This window comes from Salminus brasiliensis, chromosome 11 (genome assembly GCF_030463535.1).
Source record: "Salminus brasiliensis chromosome 11, fSalBra1.hap2, whole genome shotgun sequence".
Taxonomy (NCBI): Eukaryota; Metazoa; Chordata; class Actinopteri; order Characiformes; family Bryconidae; genus Salminus; species Salminus brasiliensis.
The window spans coordinates 3,589,480-3,616,532 of NC_132888.1; the positions used below are offsets into that span (position 1 = coordinate 3,589,480).

The following is a 27,053-nucleotide window of genomic DNA, read 5'->3' on the forward strand; positions in this document are numbered from 1 at the left end:
GGAACGACAAGTACTATTTGGACAAAAGTATTGGGACACCTGCTCATACATGGTTTCTTCTGAAATCAAGAGTCTATCCTGACTTGTTTGGAGTGACTCTCCGAGCTGGAACTTCTCTTACAACTTCAGCCTGAATGGGCGGAGCTGAGCTGCTGTTGGCTGAACAGGCGGATGTATGTAAATACTGTAGTTGTTGTGACATCACAAAAACAATGATTTTTAAGTTTACTTTTCTATTTATATTTATTAAAGTTAGGAAAATTAGGCAGCTTTACTGCCAGATTATTTATATATATATAAAAAAATGGAGATTCAAGTTTTATACATGAGGGTAGTGATATGATAATTAATTAAATAATAATAATAATAAATAATAATAAAAGTTATTATGTTTAATAATATCACTTTTACTATTATATACATCTACATTTTGGCTTATTATATTTAATCCAATCATATTTTTAAAGAAATATTACATTATTAAAAGACAATAATGTTATTTATTACTTTATTTATTGTTTAATGTTGATTCGTTTATCTAATGAATAATAAATATAATTATTATTAATAGAGTTTAATAGTTGTATTCATATTTCATATTTGATTATTTACTAATTCATTAAACAACAACTTCTGAATTGTTTTAATTGTTTAACATTTTAATTGTTATTTATTATATTCTAATATTATTTATTACATTATTTATTATTCAATAAATAACAATATATACATTATTTTCTTATTTATTACACTATTTCATTTTTTAAAATACTTTATTTATCATTACATCATTATTATTTATATATTTGATCATATTTATGTTTTGGATTGTTTTTTATTGACTAATATATTATGTAATAAATAAATATTATTAAAAAAGTAATAGGAAGTCCTTCAAGTCCCAGTCCGCGTTCCTTAAATAATGCTAGCAGTTTTAACAGTGAATTTCCTGTATTTCCATTTCTTTCTCAATCTCCATCCCTATTATCTCTTTTTTCTCTATCTCTCTCGCCCAATCTTTCTCTCTCACCATCTATTCTTATCTCCCTCTCTCGCCCTCTCATTCTCCCCCTTAAACACACACCTGCCCTCCTCGTTAAATGTCACATTCATTTCTTCCTGCTTGTCTGATGTCCGTATTTAACCTTAATGCTCATAAAGCCGGTGAGCCGCTGATGCCCCCCCCCTCCACCGAGCAGGAGAAATGTCTTAGCCGCCTCATTTGGCTTTTCTATTTTTATAAATGTAAGGAAATAAGGCGCGCCGCGGCGTATTGATTTGATTTGAGAAATTCAAACATTCCTTGAGGGCGTCTGTGTACTTTTCCCCTCCTGCTCTTATTTTTTCTCATAATTAAAAGGGATTCATATCATTTATTATGTTTGGGAACGCGCTCGCCCGCCTTTTGTGGCTGGGAGAAGCTGGGAGTGTTGGGGGATTTGGTTTTCTCATAAAGCGCGACGGCGAGGCGAGTGGTAGAGAATGTGTGTGTGTGTGTGTGTGTGTGAGATTTCTGCTGTCAGCCGGGTTGGAGCTGTGTATGCAGATGTGGGCCGGGCCTGTGAGAGGAGAGTCCAGGTTGAGGAGCACAGATAAGAGCGGTTCTTTCATCCTGCTGGATCACTCGGGCGGGAGCAGCGGTTCGGCCTGTTGCTGTTTGATGCCGGTCATCATATTGTTTCCTGCCCGTCTCTCTTCAGGCCCTCAGTATTAGCTCTCATCAAAAGGTACACTCCTGGAGTACGGCCAAGAAAATGCAGTACTGCCTGCACGAGCACACACACACACACACACACACACACACACACACACAAGCACACACACACACAAACACAAGCACACACACTATTTATCTATATATATCTCCCTCACACTTTTGCTTTCCCTCCCTTCATCTTACATCTCTCTCTCTCTCTCTCTCTCTCGCTCTCTCTCGCTCTCTTTCTCTCTCTCTCTCTCTGTTTATCACTCTGTCTCTCTGTCTCTCTCTCTCTCTCTCTCTCTCTCTCTCTCTCTGTTTATCACTCTGTCTCTCTGTCTCTCTGTCTCTCTCTCTCTCTCTCTCTCTGTTTATCTCTCACTCTCTCTCTCTCTCTCTCTCTCTCTCTGTTTATCTATATCTCGCTCTCTCTCTCTCTCTTTCTCTCTCTCTCTCTGTTTATCACTCTGTCTCTCTCTCTCTCTCTCTCTCTGTTTATCACTCTGTCTCTCTGTCTCTGTCTCTCCTCTATCTCGCTCTCTGTTTATCTATATCTCGCTCTCTCTCGCTCTCTTTCTCTCTCTCTCTCTCTGTTTATCACTCTGTCTCTCTGTCTCTCTCTCTCTCTCTCTCTCTCTCTCTCTCTCTCTCTGTTTATCACTCTGTCTCTCTGTCTCTCTCCCTCTCTCTCTCTCTCTCTCTGTTTATCACTCTGTCTCTCTGTCTCTCTGTCTCTCTCTCTCTCTCTCTCTCTCTCTCTCTCTCTCTCTGTTTATCACTCTGTCTCTCTGTCTCTCTCCCTCTCTCTCTCTCTCTCTCTCTCTCTCTCTGTTTATCTATCTATCTATCTCTCTCTCTCCCTCTCTCTCTGTCTCTCCTCTATCTCTCTCTCTCTCTGTTTATCTATATCTCGCTCTCTCTCGCTCTCTTTCTCTCTCTCTCTGTTTATCTCTCACTCTCTCTCTCTCCCTCTCCTTCTCTCTCTCTGTTTATCTCTCTCACTCTCTCTCTCTCTTTCTCTCTCTCTCTGTTTATTTCTCTCTCTCTCTCTCTCTCTCTCTCTCTCCCTCTTCCTCTTGTCATTTTCTCGTCCCCTGCCCCCCCTCTCTTCTTGTTTCTCACTCCACCTCTGTTTCTCCTCTCTCATCTTTCACACACACACACACACTCACACTTGCACACTCACACACACACACTCACACACACACACACTCACACTCACACACACACAGTGTCGCGTGTGAGGGGTAGTGAAAGCAGTGTGAGGTGTGTAGAGTCTGAGCGAGTGCGGAGCTGAAGGATGTGAGTCTGATGACTGGGGGAAGGGGTTCCCGCCGCTGCAGCGCTCACACCACACACGAGGATGAGGGCGCTGAGCGGGACACTGAGGGCGCTGAGCGGGACACTGAGGGCGCTGAGCGGGACACTGAGGGCGCTGAGCGGGACACTGAGGGGGCTGAGCGGGACACTGAGGGCGCTGAGCGGGACACTGAGGGTGCTGAACGGGACACTGAGGGTGCTGAGCGGGACACTGAGGGGGCTGAGCGGGACACTAAGGGCGCTGAGCGGGACACTGGGAGCTGGGACAGTGTGGGACAGTTCAGACTTTGCCCCGGTTTGGCTGTAACGGGGCTGACTGCTGCAGATAAGCTCCTCTCTCTGATAGCCAGCAGCGCTCTGAATGTCAGTACGTTCAGTGTGCTGTAATAACCATTACCTGAGGGGGGTCACGACAACAAGGTCACGTGACTTACAGTCGCACGCTCGTTAACGCTCAAAGTCCACTGGTGAATCGCGCAGTGAGAGCAACCTCCCGCAGTCACACTTCAGACTTTTCCATTAAAGACTCGTATCGTGGAAAACCAGGGGGAGTCCGAGTTTGACGTTGTCCAGAATATTAGAGATGCCTTGGAACTATATGTCCAAATGTTTGTGGACACCCCTTCTAATGAATACATTCAGCTACTTTAAGTTGCTCTCATTGCTGACACAGATGTGCAAATGCACACACTCACACACTTCCCTGTAGAAGTATTATATTGTTATTGTTTTTTTATTATTAATTCAATAAAATTGAAATTAATAAACATTTTGCCATCTTGTCACCACATGCAATCAAATCCTCACAGCAGTGCTCCTCTAAAATCTAGTAAAGCCTTCTTCTTCTCTGAACAGTAGAGATTACAGCTACTCCAACAAAAGCAGGATCAGCTCTTTTTAACACCCTTTATTTTAGAAGAAACAGTGAATGAGCAGCGTCCCAATACTTTTGTCCATATAGTGTATGCAGATAACCCCTATAGTGATTGGCTGTCCTGCATTGGGAATCATTCAGATAACAGTCCAGGCTGCAAGAGGGGCAGTGGTGTCTCAGTGGTCAGAGCTCCGGGCTATCGGGCTAAATCTTAAAGTTAGAAGTTCAAAGGCTTCTTTGAACTTAAAAGGACGTAAAATAATCACTTAAAACGTAAAATAATCAAAAAAAGGTTCTTCAAACCTGGAAACGTGGTTCTTTATGGAATCTTATGCAATCTATGGCATCATTTGAAGACCAATTTGAGTTAATCATGTTAATAAATCAATAAATGTGGATATCTATTGATCTATTGGATATCTATTGTTAGCCCCGTAGCTCCAATGCTAGGCTAAAGCAGCACGAATAGTGATGTAAAATGAATTGCGGCTGTTTTTGGTACATGAACCACCTGGACCTCAGGTGGACCTCAAAAAATGAAGCACCAGCAAAATGCAGCACATAGGCCCTTTAACAACCCCGCCGCCAGAGCTTTCCGAGTTGCGAGGCGGTCGCTCAGCTGGCGGGAGTAGATTTTCACTGGGAGGCCTTGTCCATTTCTTTTTATGAGGTGGATCCTGCTTGACTCAGGTGCATGAATGCAGCGGAGTGGCATTGTAGCATTCATCAGTGACAGCTTTAATGGAGGCTAAGCCGAGCTCTGACCAGCTGAGACCTCACGGACACCTTCTGCTGACATTTCTACAGCACACAAAAAAGCCCTGTGAAAAAAAGAGGCTGGCTTCTCACGCCATTAGACCTCGTGTTCCTCCCAGCCTGAGCTTAAAGCCGTAGTTTAGTGGGAAGGCCAGATTTACGCAGCTGCTCTAATGGTCCAAATATTTGCAGCATCCATTGCTGCTGACACAGATGTGCAAATGCACACACGCAGCTTGTCTAGTCCCTGTAGAGAAGAAGTACTGCCAATAGAATAGGACTCTCTGGAGCAGATAAACATGATGACCCTATCGGCTCCATGCTGCCTAATAATGTCAGGCGTGGGCTAGTAGAGGGGTGTAACGCCTCCCAGCATTAAGGAGCTGTGGAGCAGTGGAAGAACTGCGTTCTCTGGTATGATGGATGGTGGAGCTCCATCCAGTACTTTTGGGATGAGTTGGGGATTAATGAGGTGGGGTGGTGATCATCATCATCCAACATCCTGACCTCACTAATGCTACTGCTGCTGAATGCAATCAAATCCTCACAGCGATCCTCCTCCAAAATCTAGTAGAAAGCCTTCTACTGGTTCAGGATGAATGATATGTTACGGGGTGGTAAATTTCATCCAGTTCCTGATCTAGGACACACGGCAATCAATTTGAAATATAATTGTATTTGTTTTAATGGTGTAAAATTTGATTCGAAATCAGTTTCTCTAAGTAAACTAAAAGGACAAAAGTATTGGGACACCTGCTGGGACCTTCCTTCTGTTGAAATCAAGGGTATTAGAAAGTAGCTGCCTCTACTGTTCAGAGAAGAAGACTTTCTACTAGATTTGGGAGATGTAGCATTGCTGTGAGGATTTGATTGCATTCAATAACAAAAGCGTTAGTGATGAGGTCAGGATGTTTTTTGAGGTCAGCAACTTGTTTCGCCCTGACATTAAATAGTCCACAGTTACTCCAACAAAAGCAGGGTCAACTCTTTTTAATATCCTTGATTTTAGAAGAAACAGGGGATGAGTCCAGTTCATCCAGTTCCTGACCTTGGACACATGGTAATCGATTTGAAATATAATTTCATTTGTTTTAATAGTGTAAAATTTGATTAAAAATCAGTTTCTTTAAGTACACTAAAATGACAAAAGTATTGGGACACCTACTGGGACATTCCTTCTATTGAAATCAAGGGTATTAAAAAGATCTGATCCTGCTTTTGTTGGAGTAACTGTCTCTACTGTCCAGGGAAGAAGAAGGCTAGATTTTGGAGATGTAGCATTGCTGTGAGGATTTGATTGCATTCAGTAACAAATGCATTAGTGATGAGGTCGGGATGTTTTTTGAGGTCAGACACTGACATTAAAGGGTTAAATGCTCTTGTTCGATACCATATGGTTTGTTTCTGGCAAGAGGCCCCACACCTCATGCTGGCTTTTTGCACTATAGTGGTCCGTGGTGGTCTGATGTGGTAGCAGCGCTAGGCTAAAGCAGCAGCAGTCAGATTGTGATTGATAGTGCTGTGCATCCTCAGGGTTCAGGCCAGCCTCTAATGGACAGATTAGAAATGACAGAGGTTAAGCGTCTCTCAGATGTGTTTTTGTTTGCCCTCTGTCTCACTGACAGCCATCCTCAGTGAGGAGCCTGCCAGCTGCACGCCGTCTCACGCACACAGCTCAGTGGAAGAACCGCGGCGCTGATCCGCTCTAACGGACAGAAGTGCTTTGATGAGCCTTGTTCAGCGTGCTGGATGTTGAGGATCTGAGAGTTGACAGAAATAAAGGACATATACAGACCGAGACTGTGAAGATGATCACGTCATTCAGGGTCCTATATATGTAGTATATGTCCAAATATTTGTGGACACCCCTTCTAATGAATGCATTCAGCTATACTTTAAGTTGTACCCATTGCTGCTGACACATATGTGTAAATGCACACACACACACACACACACACACACACACACACACAACTTGTCTAGTCCCTGTAGAGACATACTGCCAATAGAATAGGACTCTCTGGAGCAGATCAACATGATGAACCTATTGGCACCATGCTGCCTAACGCCAGGCATGTGGGCTAATAGAGGGGTAAAAAGAGGGCTATTAAGCCCCCCAGCATTGAGCTGTGGAGCAGTGGAGCTTCCTGTGTTCTCTGGAATGATGGTGGTGCTTGGGATGATTTGGGGATGAGGTGAGGTGGTCCTCACAGCAATGCGCCTTCAAAATCTAATAGAAAGCTCATTCTTCTTTCCTGGACAGTAGAGATTACAGTCACTCCAACAAAAGCAGGATCAGCTCGTATTAATATCCTTAATTTATGAAGAAACAGTGAATGAGCAGTGTCCCAATACTTTTGTGTTGACTTCTAAGGGTCCTTCTTGATTTATGCTCAGTTGAACTGATGGAGGCTTTTATGATGACGGGCTCAACATGCTGTTCTTTGTTAAACAGGACTTCCACAAGCAAACAAGCACAAGATCTTCCAGGACCTGAGCATGGATCAGGGCTTCTTCACATCCAAGGACTTCCTTCCCTTGGTGGCCAAAGCTAGCAAAGAGGGTAAGTGGTGGAAAGGGAGACATCCGAGACCAGCTCAGAAGGAGAGAGTGAGCTAATGTACTGTACTAATCCCCTATAAGCCTTTAAAGTGGGTGTAAAGGGTCTAGATGTGAGACTTCACTGTCATAACAGTTACGAGATAGTTGATGGTGTGGTGATTCTTCACTTGGGGGCTCTTTTTACTGTCTTAACCGTCTTAAATATTTAAAAAATATATAATATTCAGAAAAAAAAAAATATATATATATATATATATACTTAAAGTATGTATAAAAATATATAATAATATTTTACAGTTAACCCCCCAAAACAAAATTAAATAATAATAATATAATAACTGTAAAATAACAACTGTAAAATATTATACAAATATTATAATGACGTAAAATATTATAAATTATTTTTTATTTAATAAAAATTGTATCCATACAAATAGTGGTTGTTTGATGTGGTAATCCATGTATTATTTTTTGAAAAATTAAAATAAAAAAAAAAAAATCATATAATTTCAGATCACTTTTACAACACTGAATAGTGTTACTTACTTTCTCACACTTTTTTCGGTATGCTCTAGACCTCTCTACGGATGGCTTTCGACCATATTGACAAAAAAAAACAGTGAAAATTAGTTTTAGTTTCGTTTGGTTTGCATTTAATTTTAATTTCTAATCAGTTAAAAAAAGCTGCTGATGGTAAAACCGAAAAGCTGTCATTACCATCACCATCTGCTGGTACCTTCACCACCACTTTTGTGCCGGTAGTGACGGTAGGTTAGGTAGGTTATGAATTTCCAACCTTTTCTCAACAGCCAGTATAACAGACACTTTCAGTACATATGAATAAGGTGAACGATGCTATTTTTAACCATGAATTATTGTCATAATAGTTTAAACGAATGGCAAGCCCTTCTAGCCTGACCTAATTTGTATTTCTTACTGGTAAAAACTCAAACTCAAGATCCCTGTAATGTCGTTTTTACCATTGAAACTCTCATTCCAGAGATCAACTATGAAATTTGTACTGTTAATATCATCAGATCTGTGGAAGTGATTCTGACTCATATTAGCAGCATGACATATCCTTAATGTCATTTTGACCAGTCATATTCTACCATTGATTTACATGAAATTTCACTCCTTCTGATCTGCAATTACTTTTTTAAATAAATTCTGACTAATAAAAATGCTAGTTCATAATAGTTGTAACTAGGCGGTGGTGCTCAGCAGTGGTTAGAGCTCTGGGCTATTGCTGACAGGGTTGTGGGTTCGATACCCGGGCTCGGCAAGCTGCCACTGTTGGGCCTTTGAGCAAGGCCCTTCACCCTCTCTGCTTCTTGGATGCTGGAGTTGGCTGCCTACCGCTCTGGGTGTGTGTGTGTGCTCACTCCCCCTAGTTCACTAGTGTGTGTGTGTGTGTTCACTACCACAGATGGGTGAAATGCAGAGGACACCTTTTTGCAGTATATAGTACTTGCACCCCTTTTACCCCTTTATTATTTTATTGGATTTATTTATTTTATTTTATTAATGCATTTAATGATGATTTTGGTGCATTTAGTCTGATAAGTTTGGTGCAATAAGTGATATTTATTATCTATACAAAATATTAATGTGTAATAAAGTATTTCTAACATGGGTTTCACCCTGCCTGTTAGTTATAGACTATAATACACCATATGTCCAAATGTTTGTGGACACCCCTTCTAATGAATACATTCAGCTATTTTAAGTTGCACCCATTGCTGCTGACACAGATGTGCAAATGCACACTCACACAGCTTGTCTAGTCCCTGTATAGAAGTACTGCCAATAGATTAGGACTCTCTGCAGGAGCAGGTAAACATGATGAACTTATTGGCTCCATGCTGCCTAATGCCAGGCGTGGGCTATAGAGGGGTATAAAGCCCCCCAGCATTGAGGAGCTGTGTAGCAGTGGAGGAACTGTGTTCTCTGGAATGATGGACGGTGGAGCGCCATCTAATACTTTTGGGATGAGCTGAGGAGTTGGGGATGAGGAGGAGTGGTGGTGGTGGTGGTGATCATCACCCGACATTCTGATCTCACTGAATGCAATCAAATCCTCACAGCAATGCTCCTCCAAGATCTAGTAGAAAGCCCTCTTCTATTATAGATTAGATAGATTACTCCAACAAAAGCAGGATAGACTCTTTTTAATAGCCTTGATTCCAGAAGAAGCGACGAATGAGCAGGCGTCCCAATACTTTTGTCCATATAGTGTATGTTAGTTAATGTTGTCAAGTTACATGATATTGATTATTAATTGATTATTATTAATTATTGATTATCTCTCTCTCTCTCTCTCTCTCTCTCAGGAATGTGTAGTTGCCGTCCTCCGTTGCCGGAGCTGCGTGGTAGTGTAATAGTCTTGGGTGCTGGAGACACGGCGTTTGACTGCGCGACCTCTGCCCTGCGCTGCGGAGCGAGGCGAGTGTTTGTGGTCTTCCGGAAAGGCTTCACCAACATCCGCGCCGTACCTGAAGAGGTAACAGATTTAAAAAATCCCTCCAGAAAGTGCTTCTCCTGCAGCATTTCTGCTGGAAGAGCTTAAAAAGAAAAGCCTCCTCACACTCGCTGGATGAGCCCCGGTTTCAGGTGTGCAGCTGCACCTCCGGCTGTGCCTTTAACAAGCTTCTCTCTCTGCTCGGATACGAGCTCGGACTGCTCAGCCATTATTCTGGGTTCGTGGAGTTATTTAGCATTTCCACAGCCGTGCTCCTCACGCGAGGGAGGAGATTTGATCGGCGTCTCCCTCCGTTTACCCCTGCGGATAAAATCGCAAATCATTTTCCGTTGTAGAGGGAGGTAAAGCGCGGTAATAAGCATGGTTATCGGTATCATTCCTCTCCCGGCTCTCCCTGAAAGCCTCTCCGCTGGTTGCATACAGGTGTTCCTGCTCGCTGCTCTTTTACCTGTGTGCTCGTCTTTTTAGGCAGTAGTCCTGCGGGACGGGAGCTGGTTTGACGTGTGTTTTAGGTGGACGTTCATGCCAATTTGTTTCACTGAAGGTCTTAATGGCCTCGGGAGGTTGTGAGTTCGAATCCCGAGCCGTGCTGCTTTGCCATCAGCAGCCGGAGTCTGAGAGAGCAAATCCTATTTCCTAAAGGTCCTGAGACTGATAACATTAATAAATACACAGATATATAATATTCAAATTTAACAAATAAATAATAATATATATTCAGTGTTTGGGGGAAACTGTAAAATATTATACATTATGTTTTATAAAAAATATATATTTTAAATCCGCTTAAGGTTAGGGTAAGATTTAAGGGTTAGGTTAAGGTTAGGTTTTAGGTTTAAGGTTTAGATTAAGGATTAGGTTAGGGTTAGGTTTAAGGATTAGATTAAGGATTAGGTTAGGGTTAGGTTTAAGGTTTAGGTTAGGGTTAGGTTAGGTTAGGTTAGGTTTAAGGCTTAGGTTAAGGTTAGAGTTAAGGTTTGGGTTAAGGTTTGGTTTTAGGGTTAGGTTTAAGGTTTGGGTTAAAGTTCGGGTTTGGTTTTAGGGTTAGGTTTAAGGTTTAGGTTAGGGTTTGGTTTTAGGGTTAGGTTTAAGGTTTGGGTTAAAGTTCGGGTTTGGTTTTAGGGTTAGGTTTAAGGTTTAGGTTAGGGTTTGGTTTTAGGGTTAGGTTTAAGGTTTAGGTTAAAGTTAGGGTTAGTTTAGGTTAAAGTTAGGGTTTGGTTTTAGGGTTAGGTTTAAGGTTTAGGTTAGAGTTTGGTTTTAGGGTTAGGTTTAAGGTTTAGGTTAGAGTTTGTTTTTAGGGTTAGGTTTAAGGTTTAGGTTTGGGTTTGGTTTTAGAGTTAGTTTAAGGTTCAGGTTAGAGTTTGGTTTTAGGGTTAGGTTTAAGGTTTAGGTTAAAGTTAGGGTTAGATTTAAGTTTTAGGTTAAGGTTAGGGTTAAGGTTTAGGTTAGGGTTTGGTTTAAGGGTTAGGTTTAAGGTTTAGGTTAGAGTTTTTTTAGGGTTAGGTTTAAGGTTTAGGTTAAAGTTAGGGTTTGGTTTTAGGGTTAGGTTTAAGGTTAAGGTTAAAGTTAGGGTTAGATTTTAGGGTAAGAGTTAAGGTTATGGTTAGGGTTAGGGTTATATTTAAGGTTTAGGTTTGGGTTAGGGTTAGATTTAGGGTTTAGGTTTGGTTTTAGGGTTAGATTTAAGATTTAGGTTAGATTTTAGGGTAAGATTTAAGGTTTAGTTTAGGGTTAGGGTTAGATTTAAGGTTTAAGTTAGGGTTAGGGTTAGATTTAAGGTTTAGGTTTGGGTTAGGGTTAGATTTAGGGTTTAGGTTTGGTTTTAGGGTTAGATTTAAGATTTAGGTTAGATTTTATGTAAGGTTTAGGTTAGATTTTAGGGTAAGATTTAAGGTTTAGGTTAGGGTTAGGGTTAGATTTAAGGTTTAGGTTAGCTGTAGGGCCACATTCAACAGACAGTCATTTACACTCAGCTTAGAGTTCAGCCGTATTTAATGCAGGTGCTGTGGATTGAAAGTAGAGAATCTGCACTTTCCACAGACCTGTTGAGCTGTGAGGGAGAAGAGTACAGTAAAATTACAGGGTGCTTTCCTAATGCCTGCTGTAACTGAGCTGAACCTTCTGGGGGTTAAAAGTGTTGGGAGGTTAGCTGATACTAATGGAGTCTGCTTCTGCTGGCCTGGATGGAAAGGGGGAGTTCTGTGCTGTATGCCTGAACCCGGCTCTAACCCTTTACTTCGTCTGGGCTTAGAACTTCTGTACAGTGTAAGAGAACTCAGGAAGCTATAAAGCTTTGTGACCTTTATGGAAATCTACAGTAAACACCCTCAAACTAAAGCTGACAGTCATACACTAAATAGACAAAAGTATTCAGACACCTGCTCATTTATTGTTTCTTCTGAAATCAAGGCTATTAAAAAGAGCTTATCCTGCTCTTATTGGAGTAACCGTCTCTACTGTCCAGGGAAGGCTTTCTGGAGCATTGATGTGAGGATTTGATTGCATTCAGCGACAACAAGCATTAATTAGTAAGGTCAGGATGTTAGATGATGATCACCACCCCACCTCATTACTCAACCCAACTCCCCAACTCAACAAAAGTCCTGGATGGAGCTCCACCATCCATCATTTCAGAGAACACACGATCTGCACCAAGAGCCCTTCCAGCTTCAAGTACGGCTCGGCTCGACCCGCCATCCTTTAAGATCCACGGAAGACGAGCGCCCAGACTTTTTACTGTCCTGCACCGAAGTGGTGGAACGAGCTTCCCCTGGGTGTCCGAACAGCAGAGTCCAACACTCGCTGTCTTCAAACCCAGACTGAAGACCCTCCTCCTCTTCTGAGAGGACTTGGCTAATAGCAGAGTGTAGAGTGTGTGGAGTATGATGGTCTCCAGACTGACCTCTGTATTTAGTAGAGTCTAAGATTAGAGCTAGGGGTATTTTCACAATGGCTTTGAATGGGAGCTTTTTCTTTCCCGTCTCATGGGAAGGCCTCGCCTCGCCTCAGCCTCCGAACAGGCAGGTGAAGCTGAGTTTGTTGTGAAAAGATAAAAAAAAAAAAAAAGTTAGGCAAAGTTTCTCCAAAGGTGACAATGTGAAGATATTTTTTGCGGGAACTTCTTTATAATGAGCTTTTTTTTTTTTTTGCTTCTTCTTCGCTACTATTTAACAAAGTAATTAACACGTATTCTTTTCTCAATGACAACTGTTGTGATGCTGCCATGGAAACGAGGATGGGAATGTTAAACTTAGAAATGTGTAACTACAGAAACTATTAGCACGCTTTTAGCGCGGCGCGCGTGTTCAAACAGGGACGTGCTGAAGCTGCAGCGGCCACAAATTAAGCTTCTTCAAAAAACAGGCCAAAGGACTCGAGTGGTGGGCGGTCAGGAAGCTGAGAGTGTGTGTGTGTGTATATATGTGTGTGTGTGTTTGGCCTGTGCGATTCGGTGTGTGTTTCTGCCGCGGTGCTGTGCTCCAGCGTGGACTTAGACAATTTTCCGAGGGCCTATAGGAGGAGGGAGGAAGGGAAAATCACAGTAATTGCATGCAGTGTGTTGACAGAGGCTATTACAGTACCGACGCACGAAGTGAAGAACATGAACCTCAGTAGTCCTGAGCCTTCACACCCAACCAAAGTTTCACTAGCAGCAGGTCTGAAGCGGTTTGGAGGTTTGCAGTGGAGTTTGAGGCAGAGAGGAGCTCTACTGCTGGATAAATGCTGTGTATTAAAGCGATAGTTTGGCAGGAAAATGAATATCCCCTTCTGCTTTTACATTTATGGCATTTAGCAGACGCTCTTCTCCAGAGCGACTTACAAAAGTCCAATGTCCAACGAATGCAATCAGCTATTTTTTTGAGTTGCACCCATTGCTGACCCAGGTGTGCAAATGCACACACATGCACAGCTTGTCTAGTCGCTGTAGAAAAGCATTGCCAATAGAATAGGACTCTCTGGAGCAGATAAACATGATGAACCTATTGGCACTATGCTGCCTAATGCCAGGCGTGTGGGCTAGAGGGGTATAAAGCCCCCCAGCATTGAGGAGCTGTGGAGCAGTGGAAGAACTGTGCACTCTGGAATGATGGATGATAGAGCTCCATCCAGTACTTCTGGATGAGTTGGGGAGTTGGGGATGATGAGGTGGGGTGGCGATCATCATCCCACGTCCTGACCTCACTAATGCTCTTATCGCTGAATGCAGTCAGATCCTCACAGCAGTGCTCATCTCCAAAATCTTGTAGAAAGCCTTCTTCTTCTCTGAACAGTACTCCAACAGAGACAGTTACTCCAACAGAAGCAGGATCAGCTCTTTTTAATACCCTTGATTTAAGAAGAAGCAAGGAATGAGCAGGTGTCCCAATACTTTTGTCCATGTAGTGTATCTCAACCCTCAACTGTTTTTAACTCCCCACATTTCTAGGCAAGTCAGATCTTTTGGATCTCCACCTTCCCTCCCTAGACCGACTCTTCTGAACTCCCCGACCCTGATAATTCGAACCCGACTTCATGTGGGTCTCCTTAACCACACCCCTCAGCCCAGCCCAGGCCTTTTGAACCCTTCTCCCAGTGCTTTACCAACCACCCACCCAAACTAACCCTGTCTCTGAACCATGGAATCTCTAAAAGGACTTTTCCTTGGCTAAGGGACCAAAATCTGCTCCTCAGCAGAGCGACAACACTCAGCCTGCATGGTTTGCTTTTTCAGATGGAGCTGGCCAAGGAGGAGAAGTGTGAGTTCCTGCCCTTCCTGTCCCCTCGTGAGGTCATTATGAAGAACGGCCGAGTAGCTGGTCTGCTGTTCTGCCGGACCGAGCAGCTGGACGACGGCAGCTGGATCGAGGACGAGGAGCAGGTCGTCCGCCTCAAAGCCGATTACATCATCAGCGCCTTCGGGTCCATGCTGAGCGATGCCGCCGGTAAGAGCCCAGTCTGACTGAGACTCCTCTGAACGTCACTCAGAAATCTCCACTTCAGTGGAGCCACTAGCATACACCAAATTCTCCAGTTTCAGCTCTCCATATTCTGAAGGTTTCTACAGAAGGTTGTTCATGTATCATTTAGAGTTATGTAACATTTTAAGCCTAAAAGCAGTGGTCCTCCAGACTAAGGCGCTGTCACTATGATCAGAGGGTCGCTGGTTCGAATCCCGGTCGTGATGCTAGCCAATTGATTGGCCTGGCTTTCTCCAGGGTGGGTAGATGGTACTGGTCGTTGCTGGCGTCTGCGAGGTGCTGCGTTGAAGCCGGGTATGCGGCGCTTCCCTACAGGCATGTTGGTTGGTGGCCCGGTGGTGTCGTATTGGCGGCAAGGCGAAAAATGAGGGAAGAGAGTATGTACGGGTCGGGTAATTGGTGGTCCAAATTGGGGAGAAAATAAAAAAAATACATAAAAAAAATGAACAGAGAGAACATCCAAAATTCCCTCTGTAAAAACCTCTGTAAAAATGTGAATATTTTTGAATATTGTGAAAAAGGTCATTCGTTATCATAATTTCATTCAAAAAAGTAAAACTGTCATTATATATTCATTAGATGAATGTTACATGGACGTTTACTCATCAGTATGGATTATAGCTCATAAAAAAAGAGAAATTCTGAATCTCAAATTATTCAAATATTTAATTTTAAGTTTTAAGAATAAATAATAATAATAAAATCTATATAAATAACAAAACAATATCAAACAGTATCAACATAAAAACATGAAAAGCTTAAATATGGGACTAAAAATGTAATAAAAAGCTAATATTATATGGTTTTTGAATGAAATTATAATAAATTTTTTTTTATGGTATTCACTCTGGGATACACTTAAACATCAACAAAAAGAATCTGCTGTTCAGGTTTCTATTCTAGAAATCAAATCAGCACATATGTGATTAGGTATGTAATTAGATCACGCCTCGTTTCTGTAATGTAAAAAGTAATTGTCTGAATGCAAGTATTTAACTGGGGAGGTTTTATGGTGATCTCTATTAGTTAATTTTTGTACCTTATTCAACCGGAATAAGATAGGAAGATACCGACGAATACCCTCTTGCATTTATTCACATTATAATGTTGGTTTGGGTTCCAGCATTGACTTAGTTCTGTCTTTAAGAAACCAGTAAAACTATGTAGAGGGACAGAAATGTGTTTCTCAACAGTTTGAAGATCTAACCCCTCGAACCCGAGGCTTATGATTCCTGTAATAATAGAACTGGTTTAGTGTTTGACTATGAAACTAAGGTAAAATAGGTAATGCAGGTAAAATTCTGCATTTATGTGGCTCTGAGTGGCTCTATGGTGCCACTATGGCCTGGAGGACACGGGTTTCAATCCCGAGCCGTGGCGCTTTGCCATCATTGGCCGGAATCGGAGGGGACATAATAGGCTGTGCTCTCTCTGGGTGGGTGGATGGCACTCTCACCGCTCAGCACGCTGGAAGCAATGTTGGCCGGCACAGGCGTCTGTTAGCTGGATGGAGCGGTGGAGCTGGGTTCACTGCGAAAAGAGGCAGTGCTTGGATCACAGAAGATGTGCGTTGGGTCCTTACCCTTCTAGTGTCGGGAGCATTGCTAGTGCGAGGGGGAGCTACGAGCTGGTGGATTAATTGGCAGCACCAGATTGGGAGAAACAGGGGACAATTCAACAAACGCAGCCTCAGGGCCTTAGTGTCTCAGACCCAGATTAAGCCTTGACGTAGACTACCACACATTTCCAATGGGGATTCTCCACAGATACTGAAACTCTGTATTAATTATGATAACGGACGACCTTTTTTTAGATGTATTAGTATTAGAATCAATGGATTTAACAGAGGGAATTTTGGAAGTTCCGTTTTTTGCGTTTTTTTTTTTTTTTCCCTCCAACGTCTGCACAATCAAGCTGCTCATTTTTCGACCTACCGCCAATGCGACACCACCGGGCCACCAACCAACATGCCTATAGGGAAGCACCGCATACCCGGCTTCAACGCAGCACCTTGCAGATGCCAGCACCGACCAGCACCGGAGCAAAGCGATGTGGGGAGAGAACGCCATCTACCCACCCTGGAGAGAGCCAGGCCAATCAATTGGCTAGCAGCACGACCGGGATTCGAACCAGCGACCCTCTGATCATAGTGACAGCGCCTTAATCTGAAGGACCACTGCTTTTAGGCTTAAAATGTTACATAACTCTAAACGATACATGAACAACCTTCTGTAGAAACCTTCAGAATATAGAGCGCTGAAACTGGAGAATTTGGTGTATGCTAGTGGCTCCATGAAGTGGAGATTTCTGAGTGACGTTCAGGTCCAGGAAACTGGCACTTAAAGGTTAAAGTACTAGAAACTCTCGAGAATTGTCCAGAATTGTCCAGGAACTCCCACGCTGTTCACGCTGGGATCAGAAATAGCCACTGTAACAGAAGAAGAACAAAGAGACTGACGTATGTATTCTCTGTGGTGCTGTCATGCTGCATTCATGCAAAGGTGCATTTGTTCCTCTGTATAATTATACACAAGCTCCTGATTATAGTCGTGGGCCAAAGCTCTGGAAGATCCACCTTCACCGCCTCAGTCCCACCGAGCCGATCTGTAAAAGGATCCAAAATAAGTTGAGAGAGAGAGATAAGTGGCACCACACTGCCACTGAGTGTGAGTGAGTGTGAGTAAGTGTGTGTGTTTTTAGTCCAAGTGGAAGATTCCCCAAGTGAGCCATCATCGGAAAAAGAGCCCATTCCCTTGTCAATAAGCATTCAACGCCGGCCCACTTATCTTTACTTAGCAGATTTGAGCAGCGCTGTGTGATAGCCATCACTCAGTGGGAGAGGCAGGGGAGATAAGGCTGCCTTGTTTCATTTACAGCTATCCTTGATCCGTACGCCATGACAAATGCAACCTTATTCCAGCAGATGACCGCAAAAGCAGCCACTCGTGATGCTGATGCTTGATATAGTTCATCTGCATCCAGTGGAGTTTGGGCTGAGTGCAAGGGACGAAGTTTAAGTGAGAATTAACCTAAAACCTAAAAGCAGTGGTCCTCCAGACTAAGGCGCTGTCACTATGATCAGAGGGTCGCTGGTTCGAATCCCAGTCGTGCTGCTAGCCAATTGATTGGCCTGGCTTTCTCCAGGGTGGGTAGATGGTGCTGGTCGGCGCTGGCGTCTGCGAGGTGCTGCGTTGAAGCCGGGTATGCGGTGCTTCCCTACAGGCATGTTGGTTGGTGGCCCGGTGGTGTCGCATTGGTGGTAAGTCGAAAAATGAGTGGCTTGACTGTTCAGACATTGGAGGCGGCACCGTGTGTGCAATGGGGAAGAGAGGATGTACGGGTCGGGTAATTGGCGGTTCAAATTGGGGAGAAAATGACTGAAAAATCTGATTAAAAAAATGAAAAAATTAAACAGAACAGAGAAAACATCCAAAATTCCCTGAATATTGTTAAAAAAGTCATTCATAATCATAATTAATTCAAAAAAGTAAAACTGTCATTATATATTCATTACATGAACATTACAAGTGACATATTTCAAGCCTTTTTCTTGTTTTACTCATCAGTATGGATTACAGCTCATAAAAAAAGAGAAATCCTGAATCTGAAATTATTAGAATATTTAATTTTATGTTTTAAGAATAAATTCTAATAATAAAATCTATATAAATAATAAGAAATAATCAAACAGGCATCAACATAAAAACAAAAAAAGCTTAAATATGGGACTACAAATGTAATAAAAATGTAATAATTAATATTTTTGAATAAAGTTATGAATACATATTTTTTTTCACAATATTTACTTTCTGGGATACACTTTAATGTCAACAAAATAAATATACTGTTCAGGTTTCTAAAAAAGGGTTAGCCCCCCCAGCAAAGCCACCCTGACTCTTTACAAGAGCCCATTCTGGATACTGACGTTAAGAGTACAGTTAGCTTCAGCTTATATAATGCCTAAATATGTCTAAAACATATGGGATATATTATAATAATTGCATATAAACATGTATAGCCCATGTAACTCACATGAGATATTAGCATTACATGTGGATACTTACACATTTTATATATATGAGGCATGTAAGCCCTAACACATACACACCATATGTCCGAATATTTGTGGACACCCCTTTTAATGAATGCATCCAGCTACTTTTTGAAGTTTTGCAGGTCTGTGTCAGCCCTGCTTTGCCCATGTCTTCTAGCCCAGACTCTTGAACCTACACTGTATGTCCAGATGTTTGTGGACACCCCATTCCCACAGCTTTTGAATCCCCACCCTGTCTTCTCCACCTAGACCCTTAGAACCCATCCCCCTTTAGAACCACTTTACAAGTCTTTTGAACATCCCATTTCCCTGTCTCCTTCTCCAGTCTAAAGAACCTACATTAGATGTCCAAATGTTTGTGGACACCGATTTTAATGAATGCATTCAGCTACTTTTTGAAGTTGCACCAATTGCTGACACAGATGTGCAAATGCACACACACAGCTTGTCTAGTCCCTGTAGAGAAGTACTGCCAATAAAATAGGACTCTCTAGAGCAGATAAACATGACGAACCTATTGGCACCATGCTGCCTAATGCCAGGTGTGGGCTAGTAGAGGGGTATGAAGCCCCCCAGCATTGAGCTGTGAGGCAGTGGAAGAACTGTGTTCTCTGGAATGATGGTTGATGCTCCGTCCAATACCATGATGGTCTGGTTCCAGTGCATCCTGTCTACAGGTGGATTTATGCAATGATCAGTACCTACGTACCTAGTGCTCCAGAGTAATGGGTGCCTGAGGCTCATTGATTCTCATGAACCTACAGAGCTTGTGGAGCCTTTCCCACAATGGATCTGAGTGGTTTGGGACCCTCAAAGTATCCGGCTGGTGGTTTTTATTGGTTTAAGGTTCTAACAAGGTATAAAAACAAGTATTGTGTGTTTATGTGTATGTGTGTGTGTGTGTATATGTGTGTGTACTGGCACACCTGCACCTTGTTACTCTCCATGCCGTTGTTTATACGCCGCTGTCACTGTCGTGTTTTTGGACTCCTGCCTGCTTGTCATCCTTACTCATGTGTGTGTGTGTGTGTGTGTGTGTGTGTGTGTGTGTGTGTGTGAGTCGTGAGCGGTTTCATTGCTCAGGGAGAGCGTGGAGATCGCCTGCTTCTAAATGCCACTCACTCTCAGCGCCCAGATATGAATTGCTTATCCACTTCAGCGGCTGGCATGGCCGTGTGGATGAGGGCCGTGTGGTGGTGGTGTGTATGTGTGTGTGTGTGTGTGTGTGTGTGTGTGTGTCAGGAGAAAAGCTGAGATAGAGAGGAATTCTCCCCTGCAATCTCAGGGTGGGCGGTCCAGGCCACTGACCAGACGCTCTTTTTTCCGCGGCGAATCCTGACCCGTCCAGATCGCCCTGCTCTGATAAACCTCCAGCGCAATCTCCAGCTTCTGCAATTAAAGTTGGGCAGCCGTATTCCCACCTGCTAATCTGTCCCGATCTTAAGTGCTGTTCTCTTTCTGCTCAATAATGGGGAATTAGCTACTGGCCTGAGTGTGACCACAGCAGTGTGGATCGATCACATAAACACAGTCATATCCTAAGCCTAACCCACAGAGGTCTATGGATCGTACTAGCTTCATAAAGAACATTTGCATTGGTTTTTACATCCTGTAGGTTTGGTCATGTCTAGAGATGACCAAAACATGGCAAGTACAGGATGCTCTTTCTGACCATAAAGCAAAGATCTCAGGTCTCCTCCCATTTCCTTATCACTGACACTAAATACAGTGACCCCATGTGAGGGTTGCCTGCCTGCTTAAGGTAGTCCATCATGTCCAGCGATGACTTGCCCTCTTGTTTTTCTTTGCTGACTGATCATTTCTGATACACTATATCGACAGAAGTTTTTGGACACCTGGTCGTTCATCGTTTCTTCCATAATCAAGGGAATTACAGCTGTCTCGACTGTCTAGGGAGTGCTAGTGAGGTCATGACGTTGGATGATCATCTCCTTATCTTATCCCCATCCATCATTCCAGAGAACACAGTTCTTCCACAGCTCCTCAATGCTGGGGGGCTTTATACCCCTGTTCTAGCCCACGCCTGGCATTAGGCAGCATGGCACCAATAGTTTCTTGTGTATCTGCTCCAGAAAGTCCTATTCCAGGACACCTACAGCGGTCTTGTGGTGTCCTTGTCTCAGAGCTGTTTCGGCAGCATGAAGGGGACTTGCCCAATATTAGACATGTCCACTCTGTAAACCTGGACCTTAGCAGCTCCAAGATTGCCTGCCATGTTAGCCTGGATCCCCAAGGCGTGCAAGTAGCCTATGGGACCTCAAAAGCACCAAGGCAGAACCTTGGTGATGGAGAGATTGTGTACTGGCAAGGGAATGCTTATGCAACCGTCCTACTTCCCGATCTAGCCCAAGAAATAGACAGCGACAGGATTGCTGTGGACGTTTCTCGCACCTACTGCAGTACTTCACCGTATGCAGTGTAAAACCCTGTGTGGCCTTCACACACACTTCAGCAACACATGACAGATTATTAGAGCTGAGTGCCAAGCCTTCAGACCATGCCACCAGAATCTCCTGCTCTTTTTTCCTTTGCTCTGTTCACGGCTGTGTGGGATCGACCCAAACTGTTGCACGCCAGCGTTCTTCCTCGCCGTATTACACACAACAATGTGTAAGCCGTTCGCTAATGGAGCTTGGCAATGTGCATCTGTTTGAGGAGTCTCCTCAGGAGAGAACTGCTGGCTTCCTACGAAGAGGCCATTTTATTTAAAGAGAAACTCTCGGGAGAACCCAGCCCCGTCACACTCCACAGCCACAGAGAGAGTGAGAGAGAGTGAGAGAGCGAGAGAGCGAGAGAGAGAGGAAAAGGGAAAGGGAGAGGATGTTTTTATCTGCTGAAAGTGATGAGGCCGCCAGTCGGCATGATCACTGGAGCGTCAGGCGAGGAGCAGAGTGGCCAGGGGGACTGGAGGATTGATCTTGGAAAAAAAAGAGAGCGAGAGAGATAGAGAGAGAGAGAGAGAGAGAGAGAGAAAGAGAGAGAGGAAATATACTCCACGACAACAGCTGAAGTAGTAACAAGGGTAGCAGGGCACTGAGTTCCTCTGCTTGTCCGACACTGGCAGTCGAGGAGCGCCGTCATTTTTGCTTTTCCTCAAGAAGTGAAAGCTCCTCGCCGGAGAGCCGATACACTCTCTCTCTCTCCCTCTCCCTAAATGAGTTGTCTGGCTTTCCTCGTCCGTACCACCAGCTGTCCTGGACTTCCACACAGAGATGGTCTTCATCTGTAGCTCCTCAATTTTAGATTACCCAACCCACTCATTAGCTAATCACTCTCCCCCATCACCACATGTGGTGCTCCCTGGGACACTGGGAGGGTGAGGACTGACACATGCCTCCCAGTATGGAATTGCACCGATATTTGTCTTAAAATATATGACCTACTTTTTCTAAATGAATCTTTTTACTATATTCATACACTATACGTCCAAATGTTTGTGGACACCGCTTCTAATGGATGCATTCAGCTCCTTTAACTTGCATCCATTGCTGAGAAGTTGGGGATGATGAGGTGGGGTGGTGATCATCATCATCATCATCATCATCATCATCATCCAACAACCTGATGTCATTGACACTCTTGTAGCTGAATTCTATCAAATCCTCACAGCAATGCTCCTCCAAAATCTTGCACAGCAGAGACAGTTACTCCAACAAACGCAGGATCAATTCTTTTCATACCCTTGATTTCAGAAGAATCAGTGAATCAGCAGGTGTCCACATACTTTTGTCCATGTAGTGTAAAAACTTTTATTTAATATAAAGGTTCTTATTTGTATTTATGCTAATGGCTAGCTAAAGATAAATGGTTTCACTCAGTTGGCTTAGGTCACTGCATGTTCTAGCCAAAGCCGTGTTCTAGACAATGCCAGAGAACAAGAGTTTTCAGAGGTGACTGTATTGTATGTCCCGCAGTGAGAGAGGCCATGGCTCCCGTCCGGCTGAGCCGTTGGGGGACTCCGGAGGTAAACACTGACACCATGCAGACGAGCGAGCCGTGGGTGTTTGCTGGAGGAGACATCGCCGGCCTGGCCAACACCACCGTGGAGTCGGTCAACGACGGCAAACAAGCGTCCTGGCACATCCACAAGTACATCCAGGTGGGCCTTGACCTCTCGCACTCAGTTTGAGACTTTTTCATTCCACCCTATAGAACAACAAACCTTCTGATTGACGTTAGAGTCCGAATGGCTCTAAGAATGGCTCTAATGGCCTTACAGGGCTTTGACTAAGAGATGCTCTAGAGTTACGGCCCTAAACACTAGAATTGTGAGCAGGATTAATGTAACTTGACTACAGGACGTCTGTAAACTTATGACCGATACATACGGGATACGAAATCTCGGCATAAATGGCGATGCTGAATGAGATGAGAGTGGCCACTTGATGTCTTGTATGTACAGCTGTGTAACATGTGGATTCAGTGCTTACAACTAAAAGCTATAGGCTACGCCACACAATGACTTACCTAAAGCTGCCATCAGCTCGTCTTCTGGCTTCTGAACAACCCGAGGTATCTGTTCCAGGCACAATGAAACTAAGTGCCTCCTCCATTCTTAAAAAAAAAAGACTGTGAAAAACTCCATTTCCACAGAATATGACAGAATATGTCACCCAGAATTAATATAAGCTTTTTTATGGCTCATTTTACAGAAGGTAAAAGGCGCTGGAATCTTTACATGGCGCATTCAGACAGCAGAACTCAATCACTCCACATCCCCATTTACAGCTAATCCCATCCAAATAGGCTTTTAGAATGGGAATGGAAGCAACAGACAGTACAGGGTGGTTCTCATTAACATGGTTAATGTTTGTGACATATAAACAAAAAGTCTATATTATAAAAAAATATATATTATATAAAACAAAAATTCGTTTTATATAATATTTTGTTTAACTGACGAGTTCTTGCACACTGAAGCTCTGTTCGGAGGGATTAGTTCCACGTGGGGAGGTGGAGTAATACCGATAGGAGTGGCTACTCGATTTACTCATTGCCGTCACCTCCAAAAAAGCGGGATGATGACCTTCTTTTAAACCAATAACAGTAATAATGAAACTTTAGCGTGAAAATTAGCGGCTACATGTTCACAACACAATGTACCAGTACGTATGTGTTATGAACATGTAGCCGCTAATTTTCACGCTAAAGTTTCATTATTACTGTACATTATTACATCTCCAAACTCATTTTGCACAGGAAATGACGTTATATTTCCCCACATGTCGATTTGTATAAATTAATTTAACCTGAGGTTGTGTTTATGACTTGTTTTAGGTAAAAATCAAAAGGTGCCAGAATCGTTAATGACACGTATGTTCGTAAAAATGACTGGCATGGTGCATTCGGACAGGACTGCAACCACTCAGACACTCTGATAATAATTATTATTATATAATTAAATGCGCAATGCCATAGGTCAACCAACCCAGGTTCCGAAATTAAAGGAATAACTGATGTAATTGATAGGCCATCTACCGAGGATCATAGAGTCCGGATTTAAAAATCTCTGCCATACCACTCTTAATTGAACCACGATATGATATGATATTTTGGTGATTGGTGTGGTGCAACAGATACCACCAAAACCTGCCAGTGAGCTATTACACCCTGTAGGAGACTGGGGTTCAATTCCCAGTCTGGGTGACTGGGCTGTACTGCACCAATAAGAGTCCTTGGGCAAGACTCCTAACACTGCATTGGCCCTCCTCTGTAATACGAGTTACCTCGTATGTTGCTATGTATAATGTGAGTGAATTTTAAGGATGTTTAACTGATGTACAGGATCTTCACACTCACATCTGTATTACAAATGTGGTTCTTTATATGATATGTTTAAACGAACCATAAAAGCTGGCAATGGCCTGATGACAACCTAGTGATGGATCAGCTGTGTCCCAGCAACTCCTTAACAAACTTCAGGAGGATTAGATTGTGTTTGTCAGGGTTGGTGGTCCAAAAGCGGCTCTGAACATCATAAAGTTGAGTCATGGATCCAAATGGAGATCCAAACTGCATACTAAAGCACTCCTAAAGTTTCAGCTCCTTAATGAGGCTTTGCTTTACAAAATAAAGCGCTGGTTTGTCAGTTTCCTAAAAAGCAAATAAGATATGAATACATTCTGTACCTTGTGCTGTGGCAGTTCTCAGCACACAGCTGTCCTTTTAGCACCTCAGTATTTTACTTGGGACTTCAGTAACAGACAGGACAATTCAACATGTTAATAAACTCATGCATATTTACGACCAGTGGTTTGCTTATTTGGGTGTCAAAATGGGCCGAAAATCGCTGAATCAGAGCTACAGATCTTTTAAAAAATACGCCAAAATGCTGTTTGGTAAACCAGAATTAAATAAAGTAAATAAGGAACAGAAAGAAAAGATATATGGACGTGCCGGGTGCTTGTGTGGCTCTTAGGCTACCGTCTTATCTGATAGCCCCACTATGTTCACAGCATTTAGCTAACGCTCTAATCCAGAGCGACTTACAAAATGACTCGTATTACAGAGGTGGGCCAATGAAGTGTCTCTTCTGGGCCAATGAACTCTCTTCTGGCTGGTCTCCCTCTGCGCACCATCGGACCCCGGCAACGGTTCTGGTCGTCTTCAACGTTCCTAAATTCAGCCATGTCACTGTAGCTGCTGCCCAGGTTATCAGATTCAAACCCCTGACTCTGGCCTACAAAGCCAAGACTGGACCAGCCAGCCTCTCCGTACTTGATGGCGATGGTCAAAAGCCTGATCTGCACCAAGAGCCCTTCCAGCTTCAAGTACGGCTCGGCTCGACCCGCCATCCTTTAAGATCCACGGAAGACGAGCGTCCAGACTTTTTACTGTCCTGCACCGAAGTGGTGGAACGAACTTCCCCTGGGTGTCCGAACAGCAGAGTCCAACGCTCACTGTCTTTAAACCCAGACTGAAGACCCTCCTCTTCTGAGAGTACTCAGGTGAAGAGAAGAGTACTATGGTCTCCATATTGACTTGTGTTTAGTAGAGTCTAAGATTAGAGGATCTTTGAATTTTTAGTCTATTCAAACTAGTTCAGGTTTTTCTTGGGTAAATAGCGAAACACTTCTGTAAGTCGCTCTGGAGAAGAGCGTCTGCTAAATGCTGTAAATGTAAATGAGTAGGAATTAAGAATGACAAAAATTGGGATTAAAAAAGAGAAATAAAACAAAAAGTATCTACTAAATGAAAATTTTACTCATAACCACTAATGGAAAATGGAACTTAGAATATGTCACAATATCTGCATTATGAATGAGAAATAATTTAGAAGAAATGACAGCATACAGGTCTATTAAATGAACTAGATATGAATGTACATGTTATGCGCTGTGCAGATTAATATCTAGAACACCTCAAATGGTAACCATGGTAATCACGGTATTCCAGGTTCCAGTAGAATATTTCTCATCTCATATTGTTTTGGTCTCCCTAAAATAAATGTATAATTAGTATATTAAGTTTTTAATGAATAAAATAACTATTAATATGATAAGTGATTCTGTTATTTTGGCCCTGTATCATACACTGTATTGACAAAGGTATTTGGACACTTAGGTATTTATTATTATAGGTATTTATTAGCATAAATACAAATAAGAACCTTTATTTTAAATAAAAGTTTTAACACTACATGGACAAAACACTGTATGGACAAAAGTATTGGGACACCTGCTGATTCATTTCTTCTATAATCAAGGGTATTAAACAGAGCTGACCCTGCTTTTGTTGGAGTAAAGAGGAAGTCTTTCTACTAGATTTTGGTGATGCATTGCTGTGAGGATTTGATTGCATTCACTGACAAAAGCATTAGTGAGGTCAGGATGTTGAATAATAATAATAATAATAATAATAATAATAATAATAATAATATAATCTTCACCCCAAACTCATCCCTGAAGTTCTTCCACTGCTCCACAGCTCAATGCTAGGGGGGCTTTATACCCCTCTAGCCCCCGCCTGGCATTAGGCTCATGCATATCTGCTTCACAGAATCCTATTCCATTGGTAGTCCCTCTCTACAGTGACTAGACAAGCCATGTGTGTCCACAAACATTTGGACATATAGTGAAGGTTGCACTGTGATGCTTTACTTAAGTCTCACAGTTTTTGCTCTCAGGGTGACGTTTTAAGTGCTTTTTCCTCTAAAGGTCCCAAACAGTCGACATTACCGGCAGCCCCTCGAAAACACACTGTGAACTCGACCAGGCGGACGTTTTCAGCTGTGCTGTAATTTTATTTATTTATTTATTTATTTATTTAAAGACTTTGTCAGCGAGGGATGTTTTATGGTTTTTAAGATAAAGACACCAGCAGTAGCT

General features: G+C 42.8%; 1 protein-coding gene across 1 annotated transcript in view; it reads left to right on the forward strand.

Moving 5' to 3' along the window:
* Positions 1 to 27,053, forward strand: part of dpydb (dihydropyrimidine dehydrogenase b) — a 236,856-nt gene that overhangs the window by 103,735 nt on the left and 106,068 nt on the right. Inside the window, 4 exon segments of the mRNA XM_072691448.1 lie at positions 7,105 to 7,212; positions 9,545 to 9,714; positions 14,405 to 14,615; positions 22,641 to 22,825. Of these exon segments, the coding sequence (XP_072547549.1) occupies positions 7,105 to 7,212; positions 9,545 to 9,714; positions 14,405 to 14,615; positions 22,641 to 22,825 (674 nt within the window).